Source organism: Cricetulus griseus (assembly GCF_003668045.3).
Source record: "Cricetulus griseus strain 17A/GY chromosome 1 unlocalized genomic scaffold, alternate assembly CriGri-PICRH-1.0 chr1_1, whole genome shotgun sequence".
NCBI lineage: Eukaryota > Metazoa > Chordata > Mammalia > Rodentia > Cricetidae > Cricetulus > Cricetulus griseus.
In genome coordinates this window covers 214,472,711-214,493,533 of record NW_023276807.1, presented here as the reverse complement: position 1 = coordinate 214,493,533, position 20,823 = coordinate 214,472,711, and the positions used below count along the sequence as shown (strand labels likewise).

The following is a 20,823-nucleotide window of genomic DNA, read 5'->3' as shown; positions in this document are numbered from 1 at the left end:
ATTGCCTTGCACAAAACTCAAGTCAAAATGGATCAAAGATCTCAACATAAATCCAGCTAATGGTTTTTGAGAACGGTCAAGTACACTTCAGTTGCTCACAGCTCACCTTTGCCCAGCTTACATATGAACCCCTTCCTCCTGCCTGGGGTACAAGAATTCTCTCTCCCTGCTGCCCAAGACTTGCTTCTGTCCATGAGTTTCCAATAAGCTGTACTTTGTGTAGTTCTGAGTCTGTCTGCTGTTTTGTTTTGTCATTTTCCACTGATTCTCATGCACTAGACTTGATTTTTTTCTGAAACAGACTCCTGCCCCACATCCTCAGTCTTGACAGACTTCCTGTTCAGGCAGGCTAGTTGAGACAAGTTAAATACTGTAATGGGCTGTGCTGGCCCTGCCTTCAAGCCCCATGTTGTTTACTGCAGGCCAGCCTATATATACAGTTTCCTTCTTCCACAGCTTCCGGAGATTCAACATAGCTACTGTTTGTGACCACCTAATACTTCGATCATCTTTAATCTGTCTTTGTCTGATAGTTCTTGTCAGTTCAGTTTCCATCATTTCATTACATTCCCAGGGATGTCTTAGGTCCCAGGTAGCTGCTCAGACTTGCCTTCTCCTTGACGATACTTTGACTTTGCTCACCACTCTTCCATTATCACAGTCTACCGCCAATCTCCTCTCTACCCCAGCCTCAATCCCTTTCCTACAGCAACTTGCCTTTTCTTTAGTCCCTTCTTCTGTCTTTTTCACCCCAGTCTGTAGCCATTTCTGCACTCTTTCCATTTTCTGACACTTTCCCCTATTTAGGCTTTTGAACAAACATACTGGGTTTTTTTGTTTGTTTGTTTGTTTGTTTTCTTCTAGCATTCTCAGAATAGGCTAAGCAGGTTCTTAAGGTGCAGATAACAGTTTCCAGAACTGAAAACCACTGTTCTCCCCTTTCTCCAGCTCTAAAGAATTATTATTTAAAAGACTGTTTATCAGCCAGTCGTTCTAACTGTAAACTCTAAGTTCATCAAGACAGAAACAGTTGTAGCTTAGCAAATCATTTGCCTTGTACTCCAACTTGGGTGTCAAATAGATTTTTGTTCTTCAAATTAAAAAAATTATTTTTTCTTATTTATTTTATGTGTTGGTGTATGCCCCAAGCATACTTGTATAGAGGTCAGAAGATAACATATGGGAGTTGGTTCTTTCCTTTTACTACGTGGGTTTCAGGGTCATTAAGCTTGGTGGCAAGTACTCTTGGCTGCTGAACTATTCTCTCTGCTCATTTCCAAAACTTTTAGCTGCCTTGAAGGACAAAGGTTTTCCATTATTGAAAAATTAAATATGCAACTGCCATTGATGTCAATTTCAAATGAATTAAATAATGACAGGATCATAACTATAAATGGATGACTTTCTAAAATGAAATCCTTGAAGGTGAATGACTCATTGGATCTATAAATTCTAGTAGCTTCATTTGCAAATTACCTATACTATTTTCTGACATGCTCTCTGAACTCCTGATGGTAAAACACATAGAACAGAAAGTGGAATCATTGTTGGGGACTGGAGGGATGAGAAAAGGGGAGGTTAAGTGGGACAGAGTTTTAATCCTGCAAGATGAAAAGCTTCTGGAGAAGGACACTTGAAGACTTAGCCACATTAAGTATGCATAAATATTGGCTAAGAAGGAATGCATATTATGTCATGACTAAAACATTTTTAAGTTAAAAACTAAGTTAGGTGAAATATATCTACAAAATGACAAAAGAGACAACAGATAAAAACATAATTATACTGTCAAAATAAAACATAGATGACACATAGATGACTGATCATGTCAAAATACTAATACGCTTATTAATATTTTGTTTACCCCCCCCATGCAGTGTGAAAGCCACACAGATATAGTGACTTGATGTCTTCATACTCCATGGTGCTGCTGTCCATCTCCTTCCCTCGCCCAGTTCCGCCCTGGTGGTTGCCTCTATTGCTGGTTTTCACAAACCCTTCCAGAGCCACCCTGCACATGTGCCTGAAGTGGTGGCTTATCACCTTAACCCACTGTTAATGTGCAGCAGTACTAACACATGGTAACATATTCCTTCTGTCTCTTCACTGGACATGTCAGAAGCCTTTCCACTGAACTTGTATAAGTACTTTCTTTCTGCAATGTGAAAGGCTGGCCTCACCTCACCCATGGCGGCTACATTTAGGTCTAAGGAGTAGAAGTGCTTCTGAAGGTCAAGCCACTTGAACCAAATAATCTGTCTGACTTAGGGGAGAATTTTTACCTTAAAAGTAGCAAAGGCATCTGAAGCGATATCAAATGTCGACAACTCCACATACTTGAAGAAATCTCTGAACTGATTAGAAAAGAGGATGATTTTGGCAAGTGGTTCATGTCGAATACATTCTCTTAGCATAATCCCACAGCGTAAGGCAATCTGCGGGGCTTCATATCTAAAGCACAAACAAGAGAGAAATCAGAACAGTTATCCCACTAACAAAATCTATCAATGGCATCAGAAGAACCAGTTCAGTTCTGCTGATAACAGAAACACAGATGGCATTTGTCACAGTTCATTCAAACACCATTCATTCAACCCACTGCTATGTGCTGGGCACCATTCCAGATGTTGGGGACACAAGAGCAAACAGGGAGGTCACTGTCATTGCAGCCTTAGCATTTTAGTGAGGGTGTGCTTATTGGGAGGAAGAAGCAGAATAGAAACAATGTAAAGGTCATTTCCTATACTCTGAAGTGCTGTGAAAACTGAAGGCGGTAAACTGAGTGATCTAGAGTTGACTACTTATGTGTGTGCCTGTGAGAGTACAAGGGAGTATTTTAATTTATACTGAAGGAGAGGAAAGAACCTTCAAGGCAAGAACAAGCTTGGCGAGTCAGAGGAGAGGAAATGTGGCCAGCGTGGTGGGATGCAGGAAGCAGGGAATAGGGGTCACAAGAGGGCAGGGCAGGACCAAATCACATGTACATTTGCAAGCTAAGGTAAACAGTTTGGTTTTAAGTGTGATGGAGAGTTTAAAGCAAGAAATTAACACATCCTAATTTATGTTTTATGTACAAGGCTCTCGGGGTGGTGTGTAGTCCAGTGATAGACCAATTGTCTAGCATGTTAGAAGCCCTTGGGTTTGAATCCCAGAACCACCAAAAATTAAAAAAAAAAGACCCTGGTTACTTGGGAATAAGGAGTAGACTGGACAGCTAGAGTGGAAGCTGGTGAGCAGGTGAAGGAAAGAACGGATGCCTATCGACAATAATGACAGCTTGGTACGGTGGCAGAAGTAGGACACCAGACTGTGGTAGGTAGATGCTGATGCTTTCTAAAAGAAGAGCCAACAAGATTTAGAGATACTGGAGGTGGGGATGATGAGGAATAAATCCAAGTTGAAGATTCAACAATGATTCCTGTGCTTTTGGCTTAATTGGGTGGATGGTGTTACCATGCATTAACCGATAGAGAAAGGAGTCAGTGAAGAGGTTAAGAAATTGTCACTGACCATCAACATTCGATTGGAGATGCTAATACCTAAGCAGTGATGAACCCTTGGCCATCAGAGTACCCATCTTGAGTTAAAGAAAAAGACAGGAGGGAATTAGATATAATATGGCTTGTAAGCAATAGATGAACAGTAGAGGACTGCCTACTGACTGGCTCACTGGTACACTAGAGAATATGGTAGCCACTGAAGAAACAGAGAAAGATTAGCACACTGAATCTGTTCCATTTCCAAATAACATGTCTTTCGAATGTTAAATTCAGCATCTGAAAGAACACAGGACTGAGTCACATTTCATTGTGTGGTAACATTTCAAGAAAATGGGTAACAGTCCAAATAAGACAATTTCTGTATTGAATGATACAATGGACAAGTGTGTGGCAAGTGCAGGGAGACAAAGCAGAGGCAGCTGCAGTTGTAGAATGTGGAGAAGCAAAGTCAAAACAAGAAGATTCTATCACAGCTTTACACAGATTGATCGTTTTCCACTTCAATTAAATATGCACTGAGAACTGTGGTTTCAGTAGAAGGCCTATGGAAAAGAGCACCTCTAAATGTCTCAGATCTTGAAAAGGCAGGCTAGTGCAGTGTTCTCTGAGAGCAGGATTGTGTGACACCCACAAAGGAACTAGCATATCTTTCAAAATGTACCATGAGTTAGTTATGAAAGGGAGTATCAGCTTATTGTTCTCTTAGCTCTTGATTTTGCCATGGATGTTTGTTTTTTTGTGGTGGATTAAGGTCATAAATTATATTTGATACAGAAAAGTGTAAAATTTAAGGTGAAGCTTCACCACTTCCATTTTGAATGCCAACTCTGTGTATGAGTTAATTAAACTGTATAGACTTTGGGTCTGGTTTATTTTGGTGTGTGATTTTTTTTGTAAATTTAATTGTGTTTTTATAATAAAGTTTATTTTAAAAACCTTAAAAAGAAAAATACCAACATAAATTAATTTTGTGACAAAGACTGCATTTTTAATAAATAAAATAAAACAATCATGTGTCTGAAAACCAAAACTAAATAATTATTAAATGAAACTTTTAGAGGCTGGAGAGCTGGTTCAGTGGTTAAAAGCACATAGTGCACTTGCAGAGGGTCTGAGTTTGGGTTCCAGCTCCCTGCCAGGTGACTCACAACCAGTGGGCAACTCCAACTCCGGGAAATACAATACTGCTGACATCCATATGTGCTGCACTTGTGCACTTTCCCATACACAGATGCATTTATACACATAATGACAATTACATGCTAAAAACCACAACTTTAAGATAGTTTATGAAAACTTACCAACTACTAACGATAACATTTTGTTAAGTAATAAAGAACAATGTACTTTTTCATATGACCATATTATTTGTATGAAATTCATATGCAAAAATAAAATTCCCTTTCCTACACTTTAGGAAGTAGGCTATTTTACAATATTCAAATTGACAAAGAAACAGTAAAGAAAATTGCAAAGACAGATCAGGGTGGTACTGATTTATTTTTATTTATGCTAAATGATAACAACTATTCAGTACTATTTTAGTATTCCCTTAGTAACTCACAATAGCACAGAATGCCAATATATTCAGATAGACATAATTCTCTTTAGAATATAGGGAATGCCAATTTATATTAGCAATCTCTTACAAAAGGAATTTGGAAATCAGCCTACTGGAATTCACTGCTGTTAGATATAATATGGGATGCCAAGGAAAAAACCACTAATTACACTTATTTTACTATAAGTTAAGAGAATTAAAGAGACTATAAAATAAAGGCTATTGGCCTGGACCAGTGGCTCTCAATCTTCCTAATGCTGCAACACTTTAATACAGTTCCTCATGTTGTAGTGACCCCCAACTATAAAACTACTTCATTGCTACTTCATAACTGTAATTTTGCTACTGTTATAAATTGTAATGTAAACATCTGATATGTGACCCCAAGGGGGTAGTGACCCACAAGTTGAGAAGCACTGTCCTAAAGAAAGAACAGAACTAGACAAACACAGTATCCAGGACTAATTAAAATCTACACTCACGGTAAGATATCTGTGACTGTTTAGGATCTGGCTTGAGGCCACCAGTTTTATATCCCATCTCAGTCCTTAGAGGACAAAGTTCTCTCGGATGGAATGTCCCTCATACACTTGGCACCACCAGTGCATCTTTCAGCACTTAATTCAATGTCCATCTTAAGTCTTCCTCCTTTGCACTCCCACATAGCTGTCCCTAACCTTACATGGGCATTTTTCTCATTGTGTAGTATCATGTCCCACTGTATTAAGTCACAAGTCAGTTTCGATCACTTCAATTCAAAGAATTTACTTTCTGGGAATGTGTCGCACTCATCCTTTTACATTTCCCTTTCCCTATTCCTCCCAGTCCCCAGTAGGTGTCTATGTCCTGTTTGTTGATACTTTTCCCACTTCCCCATGAACTCTAGTGCCTAGCATGCTTTTTCATTGTAGGCATATGATGAATCCAATGAACCTCAAACTCAAACTGGACCTACCCATACCAGAACTCTAATGAGACTCAAACTGGCTTATACAAAGGCCGAATGATCTCCAGCCAACAGCTCTCATTCCTGAATTTAGTTTCCAAGCTGAGACCATCTATAAAAAGTTTCCACTCTAAGTTTTGGGTATAATTAGTTCTATTTTTCCTTTCATGAGGTTTATTGGAACCATCTGCGATGCACTGACGGTTTATTTTTGAGAACCAAGAGAACATTTATAAAGTACTCTTGGGGAGAACACTCATCAATTCATCCCAGCAGTTTGTTCCTAACAGTGGAAAATGGCATTCTCTGACACAGCACTTCTTAAAGTAAGGAACACAATAGGAAGTCTGGGAATTTAGTGATTTTCCCCAATACCCTTTTTGGGGTCTATAACTCACACTCATCATTTCAACCTGACAATTCTGGATTTGTAAGTTATTGCTTACTATATAAAGAAGTGTCCCACATGCTAAGCCTGTCTTAAGTTTCAAAATTAGTCTTTATCCTACCTAATCTTTTCTACTCCTAGATAAGTTTCCTGGTAACAGGACCTGTGACTAATCATGCCACAATGGCTAGCCTAGGGCAGATCACCAGTAAAATTAGTCACTATTTTATAAAACTGAATCATATTTCCCCCCTGATTTACAGTTTAGACAACACAGTCTGAACCCTACCAGTTGTGTCAGTATGCATGTTCATTAAAAAAAGTAATGGCAGCGTATCAGAAGATCCTTAAAGCACAATGTAAGAGCAAATGTCTTTAAAGAAACCAACCTGGACTGACTGTTGAAGGTACAGGGGGATACTCTGAACACTGCTGAAGGAGAAAAGACACCAATAGTCTCACGCACCACTGGATCCTGTATGCTATAGTAATAACCTAGCTGGCAAGATTGCCCATTGGTGAAACAGTGGTATGATGGTTATGGAAGTAACAAAACTTTTTTTTTTTTTAAAAATTAGATATGAGGTCTGTCTCATAGGATGGATTTCAAGGACTGATATTGTAAAACTGGTCAAAAGCCTATGGCTGGGGAGATCATAGGCTCTATGGGGGACACTTACTATTGTTATTAAATGCTCGTTTGGTTAAAGTGCCTTCTAAATGTTTGTTTATATTCATACATTTGTGTTGTTCTCAACTTTACTTAGAGATGTCACTTTTGCAGTGCACAGCAGTGATTACAGAGTCTTACATGTGGTCAAGGTACCAAGGTACCAAGCTGTGGCTGAATAGTCTATATTGATTCTTCAACTTCCATCCAAGGTGCAGAGAACACAGTGAGAGAGTGGCCAGAGAGAATATAGGAGGTGAAAGATCAGGAGGAAAGCTGTGAAGTACAGATTTCCAGACATGACAAATCAATTCACAGGACCTGTGGTTATCTGTATAATATCTGCATATGATCAAGCCTGTAAAAATTTTACTTGGAGGCCCCACCTTTGGCAAAGGAGCTAATAGCAATTCATAATTACTGAAGGAATGAGAGTCACTCTCTTTTGGGGATTAACCACTAATAGTTTGCTCATACCTTAGTGCATGGTTCCACACCTGTGTGCATGTGGACAGCATTAACTGGACTCAAGGTGTGATTTTTTTTCCTATGTCATGGGTCATTAATATCAAAAAGACATTAACCGATATGATAAAAATATTTTATATAAACATACAACAATTTTAAAGACTAAAAAGTGTTATTTAAATAAAAAAAGAAAAAAAGATCAAATGTTTCAACTGGTAATGAGTGCAGTGATCATTACACAGAAAGTGCCAGAAAAAAGATCTTGTGTAAGAACATCTCAAGAACAAAGACTGTATTATATGAAAGAAAATGACTTGTTGTTACTGTTGGGAACAAATGATGCCATGTGATAGCTGTTGGAAAACATCTCATAAAATGCCATTTACTGAACACTTTACCTACTCAATAATCAAGAAGATCTGCTCCTAATTGGGAAGCATTTGCATGATTTAAAAATAATGAATTAACTGAGTCTACTGTGAAAGGTTAGGAATGGTAACAATCAAGTGTGAGTAAGAACCAAGAGTCCAGACTAAGTTCCCCAAGAACTATTCCTCATCGAAAGAACTGGGGTCCAGATCTATGCCTGGGGATGTGAAGTTGGGTCTCGTAGATCTTGCATCAGAAAGCAAAGTGTTTTGGTAAGGTTAAAGACTATGTCCAGAAAAGGCCACAGTTAATTGAATGTTAAGAAAATTGTGCACAATACATGAGCTATGTGGGAATATTTCATCAGTTAGTGAAGAAGATATAGGTATGCTTATGTGTGAGAGAGGAATTGGAGACAGAGACAGATGCAGACAGGGAGAGAGGAATGAGAGGAAAAAGTCACTGACACTAGTGCAAGTTTCTAGGACAATAATGTATCCAAGCTGAAAATGAAAACAGGGATTCATTCTGCCTCTATGATAGTAATTCTATTTGAAAATAACAGTCATACTGGATGGACGTTATTTTTTAGAAAGCTAACAAACAAAGGGCTGATTTTGAAAATTATCTTTCTGTTATCCCTAACAAAATGACAAGCTCAGACAAAGCTTATCACTGGTTGATAAAAAAGTTCAATGTAAGGATGACTGAAAGCTTTATAATTAATTAGATGCTACCATCTGAGACTAGGATTCAGCCTCAGCATCTCTAAAGCTATGTCTACTGATGTGGTGGGAATACTGACTACAAGCAACTCCCTGTAAAATACTTCTGCCAAAATAAAAACTTAATTTGAATCCAATCAAGTCTTTAAATAGAAACTCTAGCCTAGAAACAGGTAATAATAGAAAGATTTACTATTATTTTAAAAACTCATTTAATTTAATATTATGGGGAGGGGCAATACATGGGCTATGCATAGAAGCCAAAGAACAACTTTTGAGAGTAGGTTCCAGGGTTTAGTGTCTGGCTTGAACAGCAAGCGCTTTTACCTGCTGGCCACCCCCATGCCAGATCATATATCAATTTGAATTATTCTATGAGAAAGCAGTGTGACATTGTGCATGACAAATCACTTTTCAACAGACTCATAACACAGAAATATGTGGATGGATGAGGTGCTGATGAGAGGGACTTCAAAATTTTTGGCTAAGAAAAAAGATCACAACCAAATACAATAAGTAGACCTTGTTAGGATACCTTTTCAATATGTGGAGTGTAGGGAAAAAAAAACAATACAAGGAAAATTGATGTAGGCTGGGTATTGGTTGTTACAGAATTTTTATTAACCTTTAAATATACTGTGGTTAAATGAAATTACCTTTCTTTTAAAGATGCTTATCGAAGTGTTTAGGGAATTGCTTTAAAATTCCTCAATTAGAAAGGGTTGGATGCTGTACAGGGGGAGAGATGGCGCACACCTAGCTAAATAGTGGTGGCTGATAGGTACATGAGCTCTTGCATTTGCTACTTTTGTAGATGGTTGAAAAAATTTCCAATGAACTTAAAAGGAAGATTTGGGGAGACATTGTGGTTTTAACATTAGATAAATCATTTCATAGCTATGATTTCTTTCTGGAACACTGAGAGAAGTTTAATGACCTCATCCTCAGCTGGAATGGCATCTGTCTCAGCCAGGAGAGAAATGAATTTAGAATGAAATGATCCTTTAAAAAGTCCTTTTTCATAAAGTGTGGACTCTAAATTCCTTTTGCATTGCATACAGATATTCTTGTTATACAAGTATAAGTTTCTTTCTGTGTGACATTCCTTGTGGCTGAACTTGTGTTCAGTATAGCATGTCACCATTGAGCCCCTAACTAATGCCATTGTTTGATGTACAAATGGACCATAGCCTCAATTTTCAAAGACCTTCACAAAAGATAATTTAGTAACAACAGAGGAGTACGTGAAGTCCTCCTTGCTATGCTGGATGAGGCAGAGCTACTCCAGCCAGTGAGTCTCCTTATCTGCCCTGTTCTCAGAAGCACCAAAAATTAATCCCGCTCTCCGCTCATGTCTGAATTGCCCTAGTGAGTGAGAATCCCTGGAAAGAAGCAGTGTCTGCAGAACTGACTGACTGATGAGAATTGCAGTGATGCAGAGGGGCTTCTATCTTGCAGGTTCAAGCCCTATCTTGGGGCTGGATTTAGCCCCTAAACACTCATTTCCTTGGCTACCTCTGTCAGAATACCTTGTGATTAATAGATTAAAAACCATTTGGGATCTATTAACTTAACAGACCACTAGTGCCCACCAATTCAAAAGCTAAGAATTACTTGTAACACAGCAGTAAATTATGATTTTTAAAACTGAAACAAAGAATGGCTATCACAGGGGAAAGGGACATAGAGATGGAGAAAAAACAAAGAGCTTCTGTTTGTTGATACAGCTGACTTCAAACTGTGTTACATATCACTTTAATACAATTAAATATTTATCAATTGACAAGGGAGGAATGTGACACAGGTGAAATAGACTTCATGTGGCCCCACAGCATTGGAAACAAGAATACTATGCAGTAAAATGAGCTGTGTTGGCTTGAGATCTGGAGCAGGGACGGAAACGCAGTGCAGGGGAGGATCATCCCCTGCTGTCTGCATGCCTCACATCACCTAGAGCACCCAACTCAGGACTCAGGGTACCCTCAATATGCTCAAGACACATGTGGGAGTAGACTTAAAAAGCAGTAACAGGGGATTCTATTTTCTAACCAGAATTCAGGCTTATTTTTCTTTATAGCTCTGTATAAACTTAGAAACATTTATTGTATCCCCACAGGGATAATTTATCTCCACCTTGACATGTTAGCTTCTGCAGGAATGCTTAACCCAACTGTTTGAGTTGGAGAGCTAGAATATATATATATATATATATATATATATATATGTGTGTGTGTGTGTGTGTGTGTGTGTGTGTGTGTGTGTGTGTGTGTGTGTGTGCTTGAATGCATATGAGTGTGTGATGATGGGACATAACATTATGCAAGCAGAAAAATAGAAACTGGGCAGTTAGGAACAGGGAAGATGAGGAAGCAAAATAAATATAATAGAAAGAGACATGGACAGAAAAAAGGCAGAGAAAAGAGGTAGGAAAAAGAAACACCGAGGAGATCAGAGCACAAAGGAAGAACTTCCTTTAGGCTTAAGCCATCTGGAGAGCTGCTCTTACATTGCAGACACTAAGCCTGCAGTTCCAAATGGGGCCAAGGAGGTACACTGCATACTTTCTAACAGCTACTCCTAAGGAAGCCAGGTACCCACCCTTTGAGAAGCATAGACAGGATATGAGGGTGAGAACTGATGTACTCCACAGTAGGACTCCGTGCACCGATCTGTCTTCTCAGGATGTTGTTGAATATCTGGGTCACATCTTTTTTTCCCTGTTAAAGAAACATGACACCATTAAATGATATGCTTTAAATGGATAAACTGTATGGCAAGTGGAATACAAACACACGCTGTCATAGAGATAGTGTCATCCTATAGAAAATACTGGACCAGTAATTTATTCTTTTCATTTGTCTTCACAAAGTCCACTAAATGGGTGCAACTCTTCACCCAGTGTGTATGGTGGGAAAATTGGCAAACTGAAGTCCACTTGCACAACTGGAAATACAAAGGCACAGAGGGGTACAAAGCAGCAGCAAGAACTGATTTTTTTTATACTTCTCCTTTTAGTAACTGATATTTTTAAACCCTTATAAATGAGAGAAAATAGAAGAACAGAAGTTAAGAATAAATAAAACGTGAGAGTCAAATTCTTTCTCTTAACATCTAACTCTGGATAATATTATCCCTTCAGTTTATCTATTCTTTTACCTTGAGGCCTTTAAAACTTTTAAAAAATAAGATGTAAGATTAAAATTCAAGTTTCCTCTATATAATATGTAACTTGTATGTATATGTCTTACTTATGTGAATCAAACATAGCCTAGAGGAGGAGAAGAGACTTTCAGTTCTAATTGCCTGAGTTAGAGGAACTACTGCCAATCTTGGACTGGGCTTTTGAGTCTGCACACATCCTACAACCTAGGTTGAACCTCATTTCATAAAAGAATCCACAAACTGGACCCATGTTTCACATATAAAAAGAGGGAGCATGAACAACACCAATTATCCCGCTCTTTGGCTCTTTGTCTTTCAACTGACTACCAAAAGCTCTGACAGTTACTGTGTCCCCTTCAAAGCATCTTCACTCTGCAAAATCAGCTACCAAGAAATGGATACTAGTCTCTTCCCTTAAGTTCCTCAGTATCTCCCTTATGCTTAGAAAAGTCCAGTCCCTTCCATTACATGGCCCCTGCCTATTGCTTTGCATTCCTGCATCAGGTCCTATTGTTCCCAACTGAGAACGTGATGTATGCTCACAGTCTTCAGTGTTTGCACAGCTCTGGGTCATGTTCTTGTATCCTACATGGTATTCTACAATCCATTTTTCAAGATTCAATTCAGGATATCCCACCCCCCTCCCCAGATGAGTGTCTGGTTCTTGTGTCCTACATGCTGATCCAAAGTTCATTTTTTAAAGACTCAATTCAAGATATTCTCCTTTGAGATAAATGTCATTACTATAGTTTAGTAACACCCATTGCCTACAATAACTGGGCCCTCCTCTACCTGACTACCTCTAACCTCCATCTCCTGCCAGAGCTGCAAACCTTTTGGAGTACCAAATCTGTACCAGGAACTTATGTCCAACAGCTTTGGATGTACTATTCAATCTCCACAGCAAACTTATGAGAGGCACACTATAAAAAAGGAAACTGAGGGCATGGAATGTGGAACAGTCAGGATTCTATCCTCACTTGATGGACTTCAAGGTCTCAGTTCTCAGCCATCATCTTAAACTGATTCCCAATACATAAGATAGTGCACTGAAAGGAATGAGCTTTGTTTCTAACTTCCTCCTTGTATTGTTAGCTCTAAAGGATACAGGGCCCATATATATATGAATGACTGGAATATAGTATGTACTTAATAAATACCTATTAGAGTGAGCAATTACTTTAGAAGTGTGCTTCAGCCAGGTGGTGTTTGCACATGTCTTTAATCCTAGCACTTGGGAGGCAAAGGCAGGCAGATCTCTGTGAGTTCCAGCCTGGTCTATAAAGTGAGTTCCAGGACAGCCAGGACACACAAGAGAGACCCTGTCTCAAAAGAACACACACAAAAACAAACAAACAACCAGGGGCTAGAGAGATGACTCAGCAGTTCAAAGCACTGATTGCTTTTCCAAAGGACCTGGGTTCAATTTCCAGCACCTACATGGTGGCTCACAACCACCTGTAGCTCCAGTCCTAGAGAATCTGACGTCCACCCCTGTGGGCCCTGTATATACATGGTGCACAGCCAAACAGGTAGGCAAGCACAATACACACTAAAATAAATAAATTTAAAAAATCTAAACAGCCAAACAAACAAATAAAAACCCTGAAACCAAAACCAAACAACTTTTATTTTTAAAAAGATTCTGTCAATAAGATGAAGAGATAGGACAGAGTAGGGGAAAAATACTGTAAGCCACATCTATGACAAAAGACCAGTATCTAGACTTAAAGGGTGAAGACATGAAAAGATACTTCTCTAAAGAGGCCATATTGTTAAAACAGGAACATCATTACCTTCAGGAAGTGTAAGGTAAAAGCACCATAACATGCATATTATTCATTCTGATAGATCCACCAAAATAGCTCAAATGAAAACTAAAGACAACAGGAAATGCTAGCAAAAATGAAGAAACTCACACTGTGATGGAAATGTAAAACAGGGACAAGGAGATGGCTCAGCGGGTGAAAGATAAATAAATTTGCTAAGGACCTGAGTTTGATACTCCAAATCCATGGTAGGGGTGTTGCAGGAGAATTGCTGCTACAGCCAATCCACTGGGTCAATAAAACAACCTCAAATCAAAGGACAGTGTTAGTGATGAGCTGACTGGGATTAGCCATAAAGTTCTTGGAGGATTTAGGAGCCCCACACACCATCTCCAGAGAGGACAGGAAGTGAGGAGGAGGAGTTCTGGGGAGTTTCTGCTGCTGATGGTTCATGAAAAACGTGGAGAGAGGGTCAGCCAATTGCTCTCCTTCCCTTGGATTTTTCAGGTCTTTATCTCGATTTCTGACTCCTGAATTTTTATTATACCAGAACAAATTAGGTAATCGTTACATCTGGCAGCTTCATAGGAGGGAAACCAACTCCTGACCTTCACAGGAGTAGCTATTGCAGGTGTACCATACACACACACAAGAATAGCAATAAATATGAAGTTTTAAAAAGGAAATGCAAAACACATTTTCTTAAACACATAACTAGCCCATCAGGCACTCTAGGCATTCACGATGGAGAAAGAAGCACATGCCATTATCTGGCCATGATGCTCATGCATTACTTGTAGTAGCCAGAGCTGGAAACAGCCCAGAAGTTCTTCAGCAGTCAAATGGTTAAACAAACAGTGGTCATCTATACTAAAGGCTAATTAGTCAGCAGCCAAAATAACATATAGCTTTAGTTTAGAAACTTGGATGGATCTTGAGGAATTGTGCCCATTATGAAAAAAACCAGTTGGAGAAGGTTACACACTAGATGGGTCCATCTATATGAGGATTTTGAAATAACAAAATTCTAGAATGGAGAACAGTCCAGTTTAGAACAGCTAGAAGTCAGGGATGTGGTAGTGATCGACAGAGACGTGGGTGTCACTAGAAAGTGTCACAAGGAGGGATGTCTGTGATAGCGGAAAAGATCCACATTATATGTTGTCAATGTTGGCATCCTGGCTGCGTCAGCTTTGCAGGACTTTACTCTCATGAAAAGCAGGTGAGGTCCATGGAGTTTCTTGGAACCATTCCTTACAACTGCTAGTAATCAACAACTATTTCAAAACAAAGAGGTGAAGTTTTCAAAAGAGATTTTTCTTTGTTGATCACCTTTTCGATAACAAAATTCAGCTCTGTTTTTATACAGACACAAAGAACTTTATTCCAGCTGCTATATAATAAAGAGTAGCAACTCCTGGGTATGATAGCTTACAATTGTAATCCTAGCACTCAGGAGGCTGAGGAAGGAAGACTGTCACAATTTCAAGGTTAGCTTGAGCTACACAGTGAGTTCCAGACCAGCTTGGGTTACACAGTGAGACTCTGTCTCAAAATACAAAACCACAAAATAATGGAACAATTAAAAAGTTAGTCACAATCAGTGTTATCTGTTAAGCCTGACAACCTGAGTTCAATCCAGGAAGGAGGGAACCAACTTCTGGAATTGTCCTCTGACCTCCATATCCTTACTGTGGCACACACAACACAAATACATGCAATAAAAGTGTGGTCTAGCCAGGCTCTGGTGGCGCATGCCTTTAATCCCAGTACTTGGGAGGCAAGGCAGGCGGATCTCTGTGAGTTTGAAGCCAGTCTGGTCTACAGAGTGAGTTCCAGGACAGGATCCAAAGCAATTGTGAGAAACCCTGTCTTGAAAAACAGACAAAAAACAAACAAACAAAAAAAGTGTGGTCTAACTAACTACTAGAACAAATTGGAATTTCAAAATATCAGCAATGATTAAATATCTGAAATAGCTACAGTTGTCCATTGCTGTCACTTTCTTGCAGAGAGAAATATTAAGATTTAGGACATAAGAGGAAAGTAGGTGGAAAAATTAAGGGGGTGGGTTGGCTGATTTAGAGCACTGAGGAGACAGGGGAATAAAAATTCAGTATTATGAAAGCAATTATTTCTTCCTTTAAAGTAAGTCATCATACCCAAATGTAAATCTTAATAAAAAAGCAGGAAGTGAATCTTGAGACCCTGTGGTGTACCTGGAGGAGGATGCTTGCTAGGCATGCACCAGTCCTGTCCTACCCCCAGTATGGGAAGGGAGCACTTCAGAATCAACTGCTGTTATAATTTTAAAATCTTAAAAAAATGATCATAGTACCTGAATTTCCTTTATGAGGACTGTAAGGTTTATCTGTAACCATAAATGTAGTTTTAAATGAAAGAGATTCTGTGGTATGCAAACCTTCCTAGACTCTACAGGGCAATATTGTGGAATAAATGCCAACCCTGTTCCAAATGTCATAAGACTGTGTTTTTCATACCTCCCAGTAAAATGCCACAAGAACATTTCCACACGGCATTCCAGTGAACAGCAGCAATGAAGCTCCATGGAGCTCCATCCAACTTTCAAACAGAGGAAAGTATTCTCCTAGTTCATTAGCAAACGTGCAGAGGCAGGGGCAGCCCCTTCGGGTAAGAGGAACAAGTTTTGTTACCAAAGACCACTTCTCAAACCAGACCAGAAGGTACAGATAAAGAGAATTAGAGAAAATGAGAATGCAGAAGTGGCCAGAAAACCACCAAAATGTTGTTGATTAGAAGGAAGCTACATATAAAAATGGAACAAAAGTTAATACAGTAATTTAGGATTATATATTAATTAATGGATTTTCAGCATGAAGAACACTGATTAGCTGGCAAATCCACAAAAGGTCAGCAGTTATTTGTTTAATGAATTGATGAATGACATGTAAGGGAGTATGGGCTGAAATCAAACAAGAAAATGAGAGAAGGAGTAAAATGGTCAGAGTCACTGCAAGTAAGTACAGAGAGAGACAAGAAACAAGAGCAGAGGGTTAGAGAATACTTGCTTTAAAATAGTGGGCACTGACTTATACACAGAATGTACATAAGAACCCCTGAGCCAGCAGGATGCTTCAGCATGTAAAATGTTTGCTGGTGAGCCTGAAGATCCAAGTTGGATCCCTGAAAACCCCACAAAAATGGAAGGAGAGAATGAACTCCACAAAGCTGTCCTTTTGTCTCCACACACATGCTGTGGCATGCATGTCCATGCACACACACACACACACACACACACACACACACACACACACACACACACACACACACACACACACACACACACACACAATGCATATGGTCACACAGTAAGTAAAATAAAATAATCATCAAAATTCTCAAAACTCAGCCACCAAATAAAAAAAGGGACAAAAGAGCTCCCACTTCCTAACAAACATGGTGATAAATAAACGCAGGAAAAGAAACTCATTCTGATTAGTTATTATGAAATCTCAAAGCAAACCAGTAGTGGGATAATAGTAGCACCTGGACAGAGAAAATGAAAAGAGAACCACACAGCAACACCCAACAATCTCACTCATGGGTACTTCGTCTATACGAAATGAAAATCCATTTTCATATTTAAGAACAAACTACACACAAGTGGATATACGGCTTTACTTGTAAATGATAAAACTGGAAATATAGCAAACATTCTCCAGGTGTGTATGGATGAATGTCCTAGGCAACATTCGTACAAGAACCCATCAATAAGAAACAATCTCCTGGTCAAGACAATGGCCGGGAAGAATCTCAAGTGAATCACACTAAATAAGAGTGAATTAACATGCCTTCACAGTGAGAAATTATTACACACATAGAGATTAATAAAGGAAGAAGCTCTTTAATAATAGTGTATGTCCTTCTCTGGCTGATTCTCAAAGAGGAGCAAGAAAAGCATTAGCCCACCCACAAGGCCTCTGTTCTTCTGACTAGCACCCCACCAGTCCCCACTGCTTCTGAACAAGCTTCAACATGAGCTTGGTGGGAACAAGCCAGAGAAGCTATAAGTTATAGTCACCCTGTAATAGCGGATAGCTAACACCAACACCAAAGCTTCCTTCTGCCCTTGACTAATTAGCTCCTTTTCCTACTCCAGCTTCCTTACAGTGGTAATGTTTACCACACAGCCCTAACCCCATATTTTCTAAGCAAGTTCATTAGTCCTTATAGTATTAACTTTACTACTTCAACTTTCTCCTGCATCAAGAGAAGCCAGACTTGAAGGCTACACACTGTTTCTGCTTACAAGCTTTTGCAGGTATGGATTAGCCACCTCAGGACTTGGGTCGCCCTTCTCTCTCCAGATGAGGCTATGTCCCTTGTGCTTCCTGGAGAAATTACATTAGGACAAGGTCCTTAACCAAAGCTGGAAAATACTGGTTCTTGGACATGCTCTTGAACTTTTCAGCTAAAAGTGATGAGCCAAATAAAGTCCCTGACATGTCATTCAGTTATTCACTCAACAAATAACTGCTGGTGACTTATCCAATCTCAAGTATTCTGTTATTCAACAACAACAAGAAAACAGACTAACTGTAACAATATTGTGGTACTATTTTTTTTTTTGAAGGGCTGAAGAGAAATCTTGGTAAAGTGCTCCATGAGGACCCAAGTTCAATCCCTAGAAGGGGGATGGACAGAACTGATTCTATGAAGTTATCCTCTGACCTCCACAGGGAAGGCTTGAACCGTCAGGCTTTATGATTTCAGTCTTTCAAAGCAATAAAATAAAAAGTAAAGCATGGCATTAAATGGGGCCAGAGAGGAGGGAAATATATTTAGGGACTAAAATTTTTCATAAATTTGGGACTATAAAGCATCTTTTTTTGTTTGTTTGTTTGTTTGTTTTTTTTTTGTTGTTGTTTTTCGAGACAGGGTTTCTCTGAGTAGCTTTGGAGCCTATCCTGGAACTCGCTCTGGAGACCAGGCTGGCCTCGAACTCACAGAGATCAGCCTGCCTCTGCCTCCCGAGTGCTGGGATTAAAGGCGTGTGCCACCAACGCCCGGCCTATAAAGCATCTTAATGAGGTGATTAGGTATCTGTTTTGTTGGGCTTTCTATTGTGGTAAAGCTACATATAAAGAAAGAGGGTCTGAGAGCCCCACTGTGCTCAGCAGACATGCATTACTACCACAGCTGCGTCCTCTGGGACTCCGAAATCTCAGGATCTAGTTAATTTAATCTTTAACTGGTTCATCCTGGTTCTGTGTAGAAGAGCTGGTACTGTTAGAAAGATAAATAGCTTGAAGAATGCTTTCTTCCTGCTTATCACAAGTTCTTTCCTTGAATGTGCAACACCCGTGAGCAACAACCAGTCAAGAGCTTGTGCTATTCTTGCCAACCAGCCCAACTGTACCAACCAGTTCTCTGTAACCCCCCTTTGTTCCACTTACTTTTGGCTTTTCAGGTGGCTATCCTCATCTTGGCTTAAAACTCCTTTGCTTATACACTCTTGTTGCCAGTAGTGAGAAATGATCACTAGTTCACAGTGCAGTTTTCTTACTCAGCCTCAACACTCGACTTTGCACCCACCCCTACTTGGCAAGGCACAGCTGCCTTTAAAGCAAATGCATCAGCCCTGCCATGCAATACATTTTTAACCCCTTCATCTCTTACCACATTGCATTACAAAATATAAAATTACCTAAAGCTATGTCTTAAATAGTGGCCAAACCTCAAGAGGCACAGCTCTAAGTTTGATCTTGAGGCCACAATATCAGAGGCTTTGCCACTGATAGTAGGTCCATCAATCAGTCAGTCCTTCCTTCCTCCCTCCCTCCACCTCATACCATGTATTTTATTTATTTATTTATTTATTTATTTTCATGTTTACATATCCATCCCCCCATTCCCTTGCCCTCCCCTTCTCCCATGTTCCCCACCCAACCCACCCCTGACTCCTCTCTAGGAGGCCCTCTACCAAGGACCTACAAAGTCTGTCATATTGTTTGGGGGAGGGTCTGTCTCTTAGCTCTTACTTACTGATAGCAAAATCTTCCCATCTTGTCCCATTCCCCACAGGTTACTTTCCTCTGGATTCTTGAAGGAGAAATGAATCTGTCACAGACTCCTGAGTTAGTCCTTGATGTCAAGTCTAATGTCACTACTTCCCCAAACACCACTGCTATCAGTGTAAGGTCTGAATCTCCGGTTCCCAGTTTTCAAACCCTGTTAACTAACTGTCTTGGTCCAGCAATGGGTATTTTCTTACCACATTGAGTGTAGAAAACCATTCAGTGTCCTTCACTCAACATACACACTCACACTAGTCCCTATGAAAGGCTCAAGGACAACAAGGGTAAAGCCCAGCCCCATGTAGAAAAAACTTCACATCTTCAACCTATCCAGTCATCATTTTCCTTATACTCCCTCCTTTTTGGTGGTATTCTTAAATCTTCTCTTTCCCTGTTCCAAATGCTTCTCTTCTTGATTTTCTACCCCATTGGCCTTCTGTTATAGAAGACATCTCTATTTCTGTTATTGTTCTCTGCAAGGGGTATCTAAGTTCACTATTTCCTTCCAGTTATTGCCCACAGACTGTATATAAGCTTTTACAATAACCTGCCTCATACCCACCATGGTGGACTCTAAACAAAATTTCATCTTTTTGTTGTCCCCCCCCCTCTCTGCAAGGAATGCTCCCTCCCCTGGGTTATCTGGCAAGAACAGCAGCCCATCCCTAAAATAGTAATTTTTCCTTCCACATATAAAAACATCATACATTCTAGTCAAATGACTATTGTGCTCTTCAAATACACATGGTAAAAGATTTTCACATTGGGAAATGCTATGATCACCATTTAAGAGAGCCTGAATTGTCTACTAAGTAATTTATTAATTCCTTAAGAAAAATGGCTTATTGATGTCTGTCTTTTTTTTTTTTTTTTTTTTTGGACACAGTTTTCTAAGTAGCCCCAGCTAGCCTATAACGTCTGATCTTCTCATCTCATCCTGTTTTCTGAATGCTGAGGTTAGAGGTGTGTAACACTGCCTGGCTAGGATACCTTCTTTTATTATACCCTACATTCAACCAACTGACCAACCTAAGATCAGCCCTGTTGTCAGAGGGCTGCTGGAAGGAGTATGACCAAGGGTGGCACAGAACAGCATGTTCAAAGTACTATGTAACACTGGAAGGAGTGCACCAAAGAAAATTCCAGGTGCTTCACAGCTCTGTTTAGCAGTAGCTCAGCTGTATGAAACAGTCCTAGCACCCAAGG

General features: G+C 39.6%; 1 protein-coding gene across 8 annotated transcripts in view; it reads right to left on the bottom strand.

The window, feature by feature from the left end:
• The window catches only part of Cab39l (calcium binding protein 39 like), a 116,882-nt gene that overhangs the window by 30,234 nt on the left and 65,825 nt on the right, over positions 1-20,823 (bottom strand). For all 8 annotated transcript variants that reach the window (XM_027390440.2, XM_027390439.2, XM_027390436.2 and 5 more), the window contains 2 exons: positions 11,226-11,344; positions 2,283-2,451 (listed from right to left, as the gene is read on the bottom strand). In XM_027390440.2, the coding sequence (XP_027246241.1) occupies positions 2,283-2,451; positions 11,226-11,344 (288 nt within the window). The remainder of the gene's footprint in view (positions 1-2,282; positions 2,452-11,225; positions 11,345-20,823) is intronic.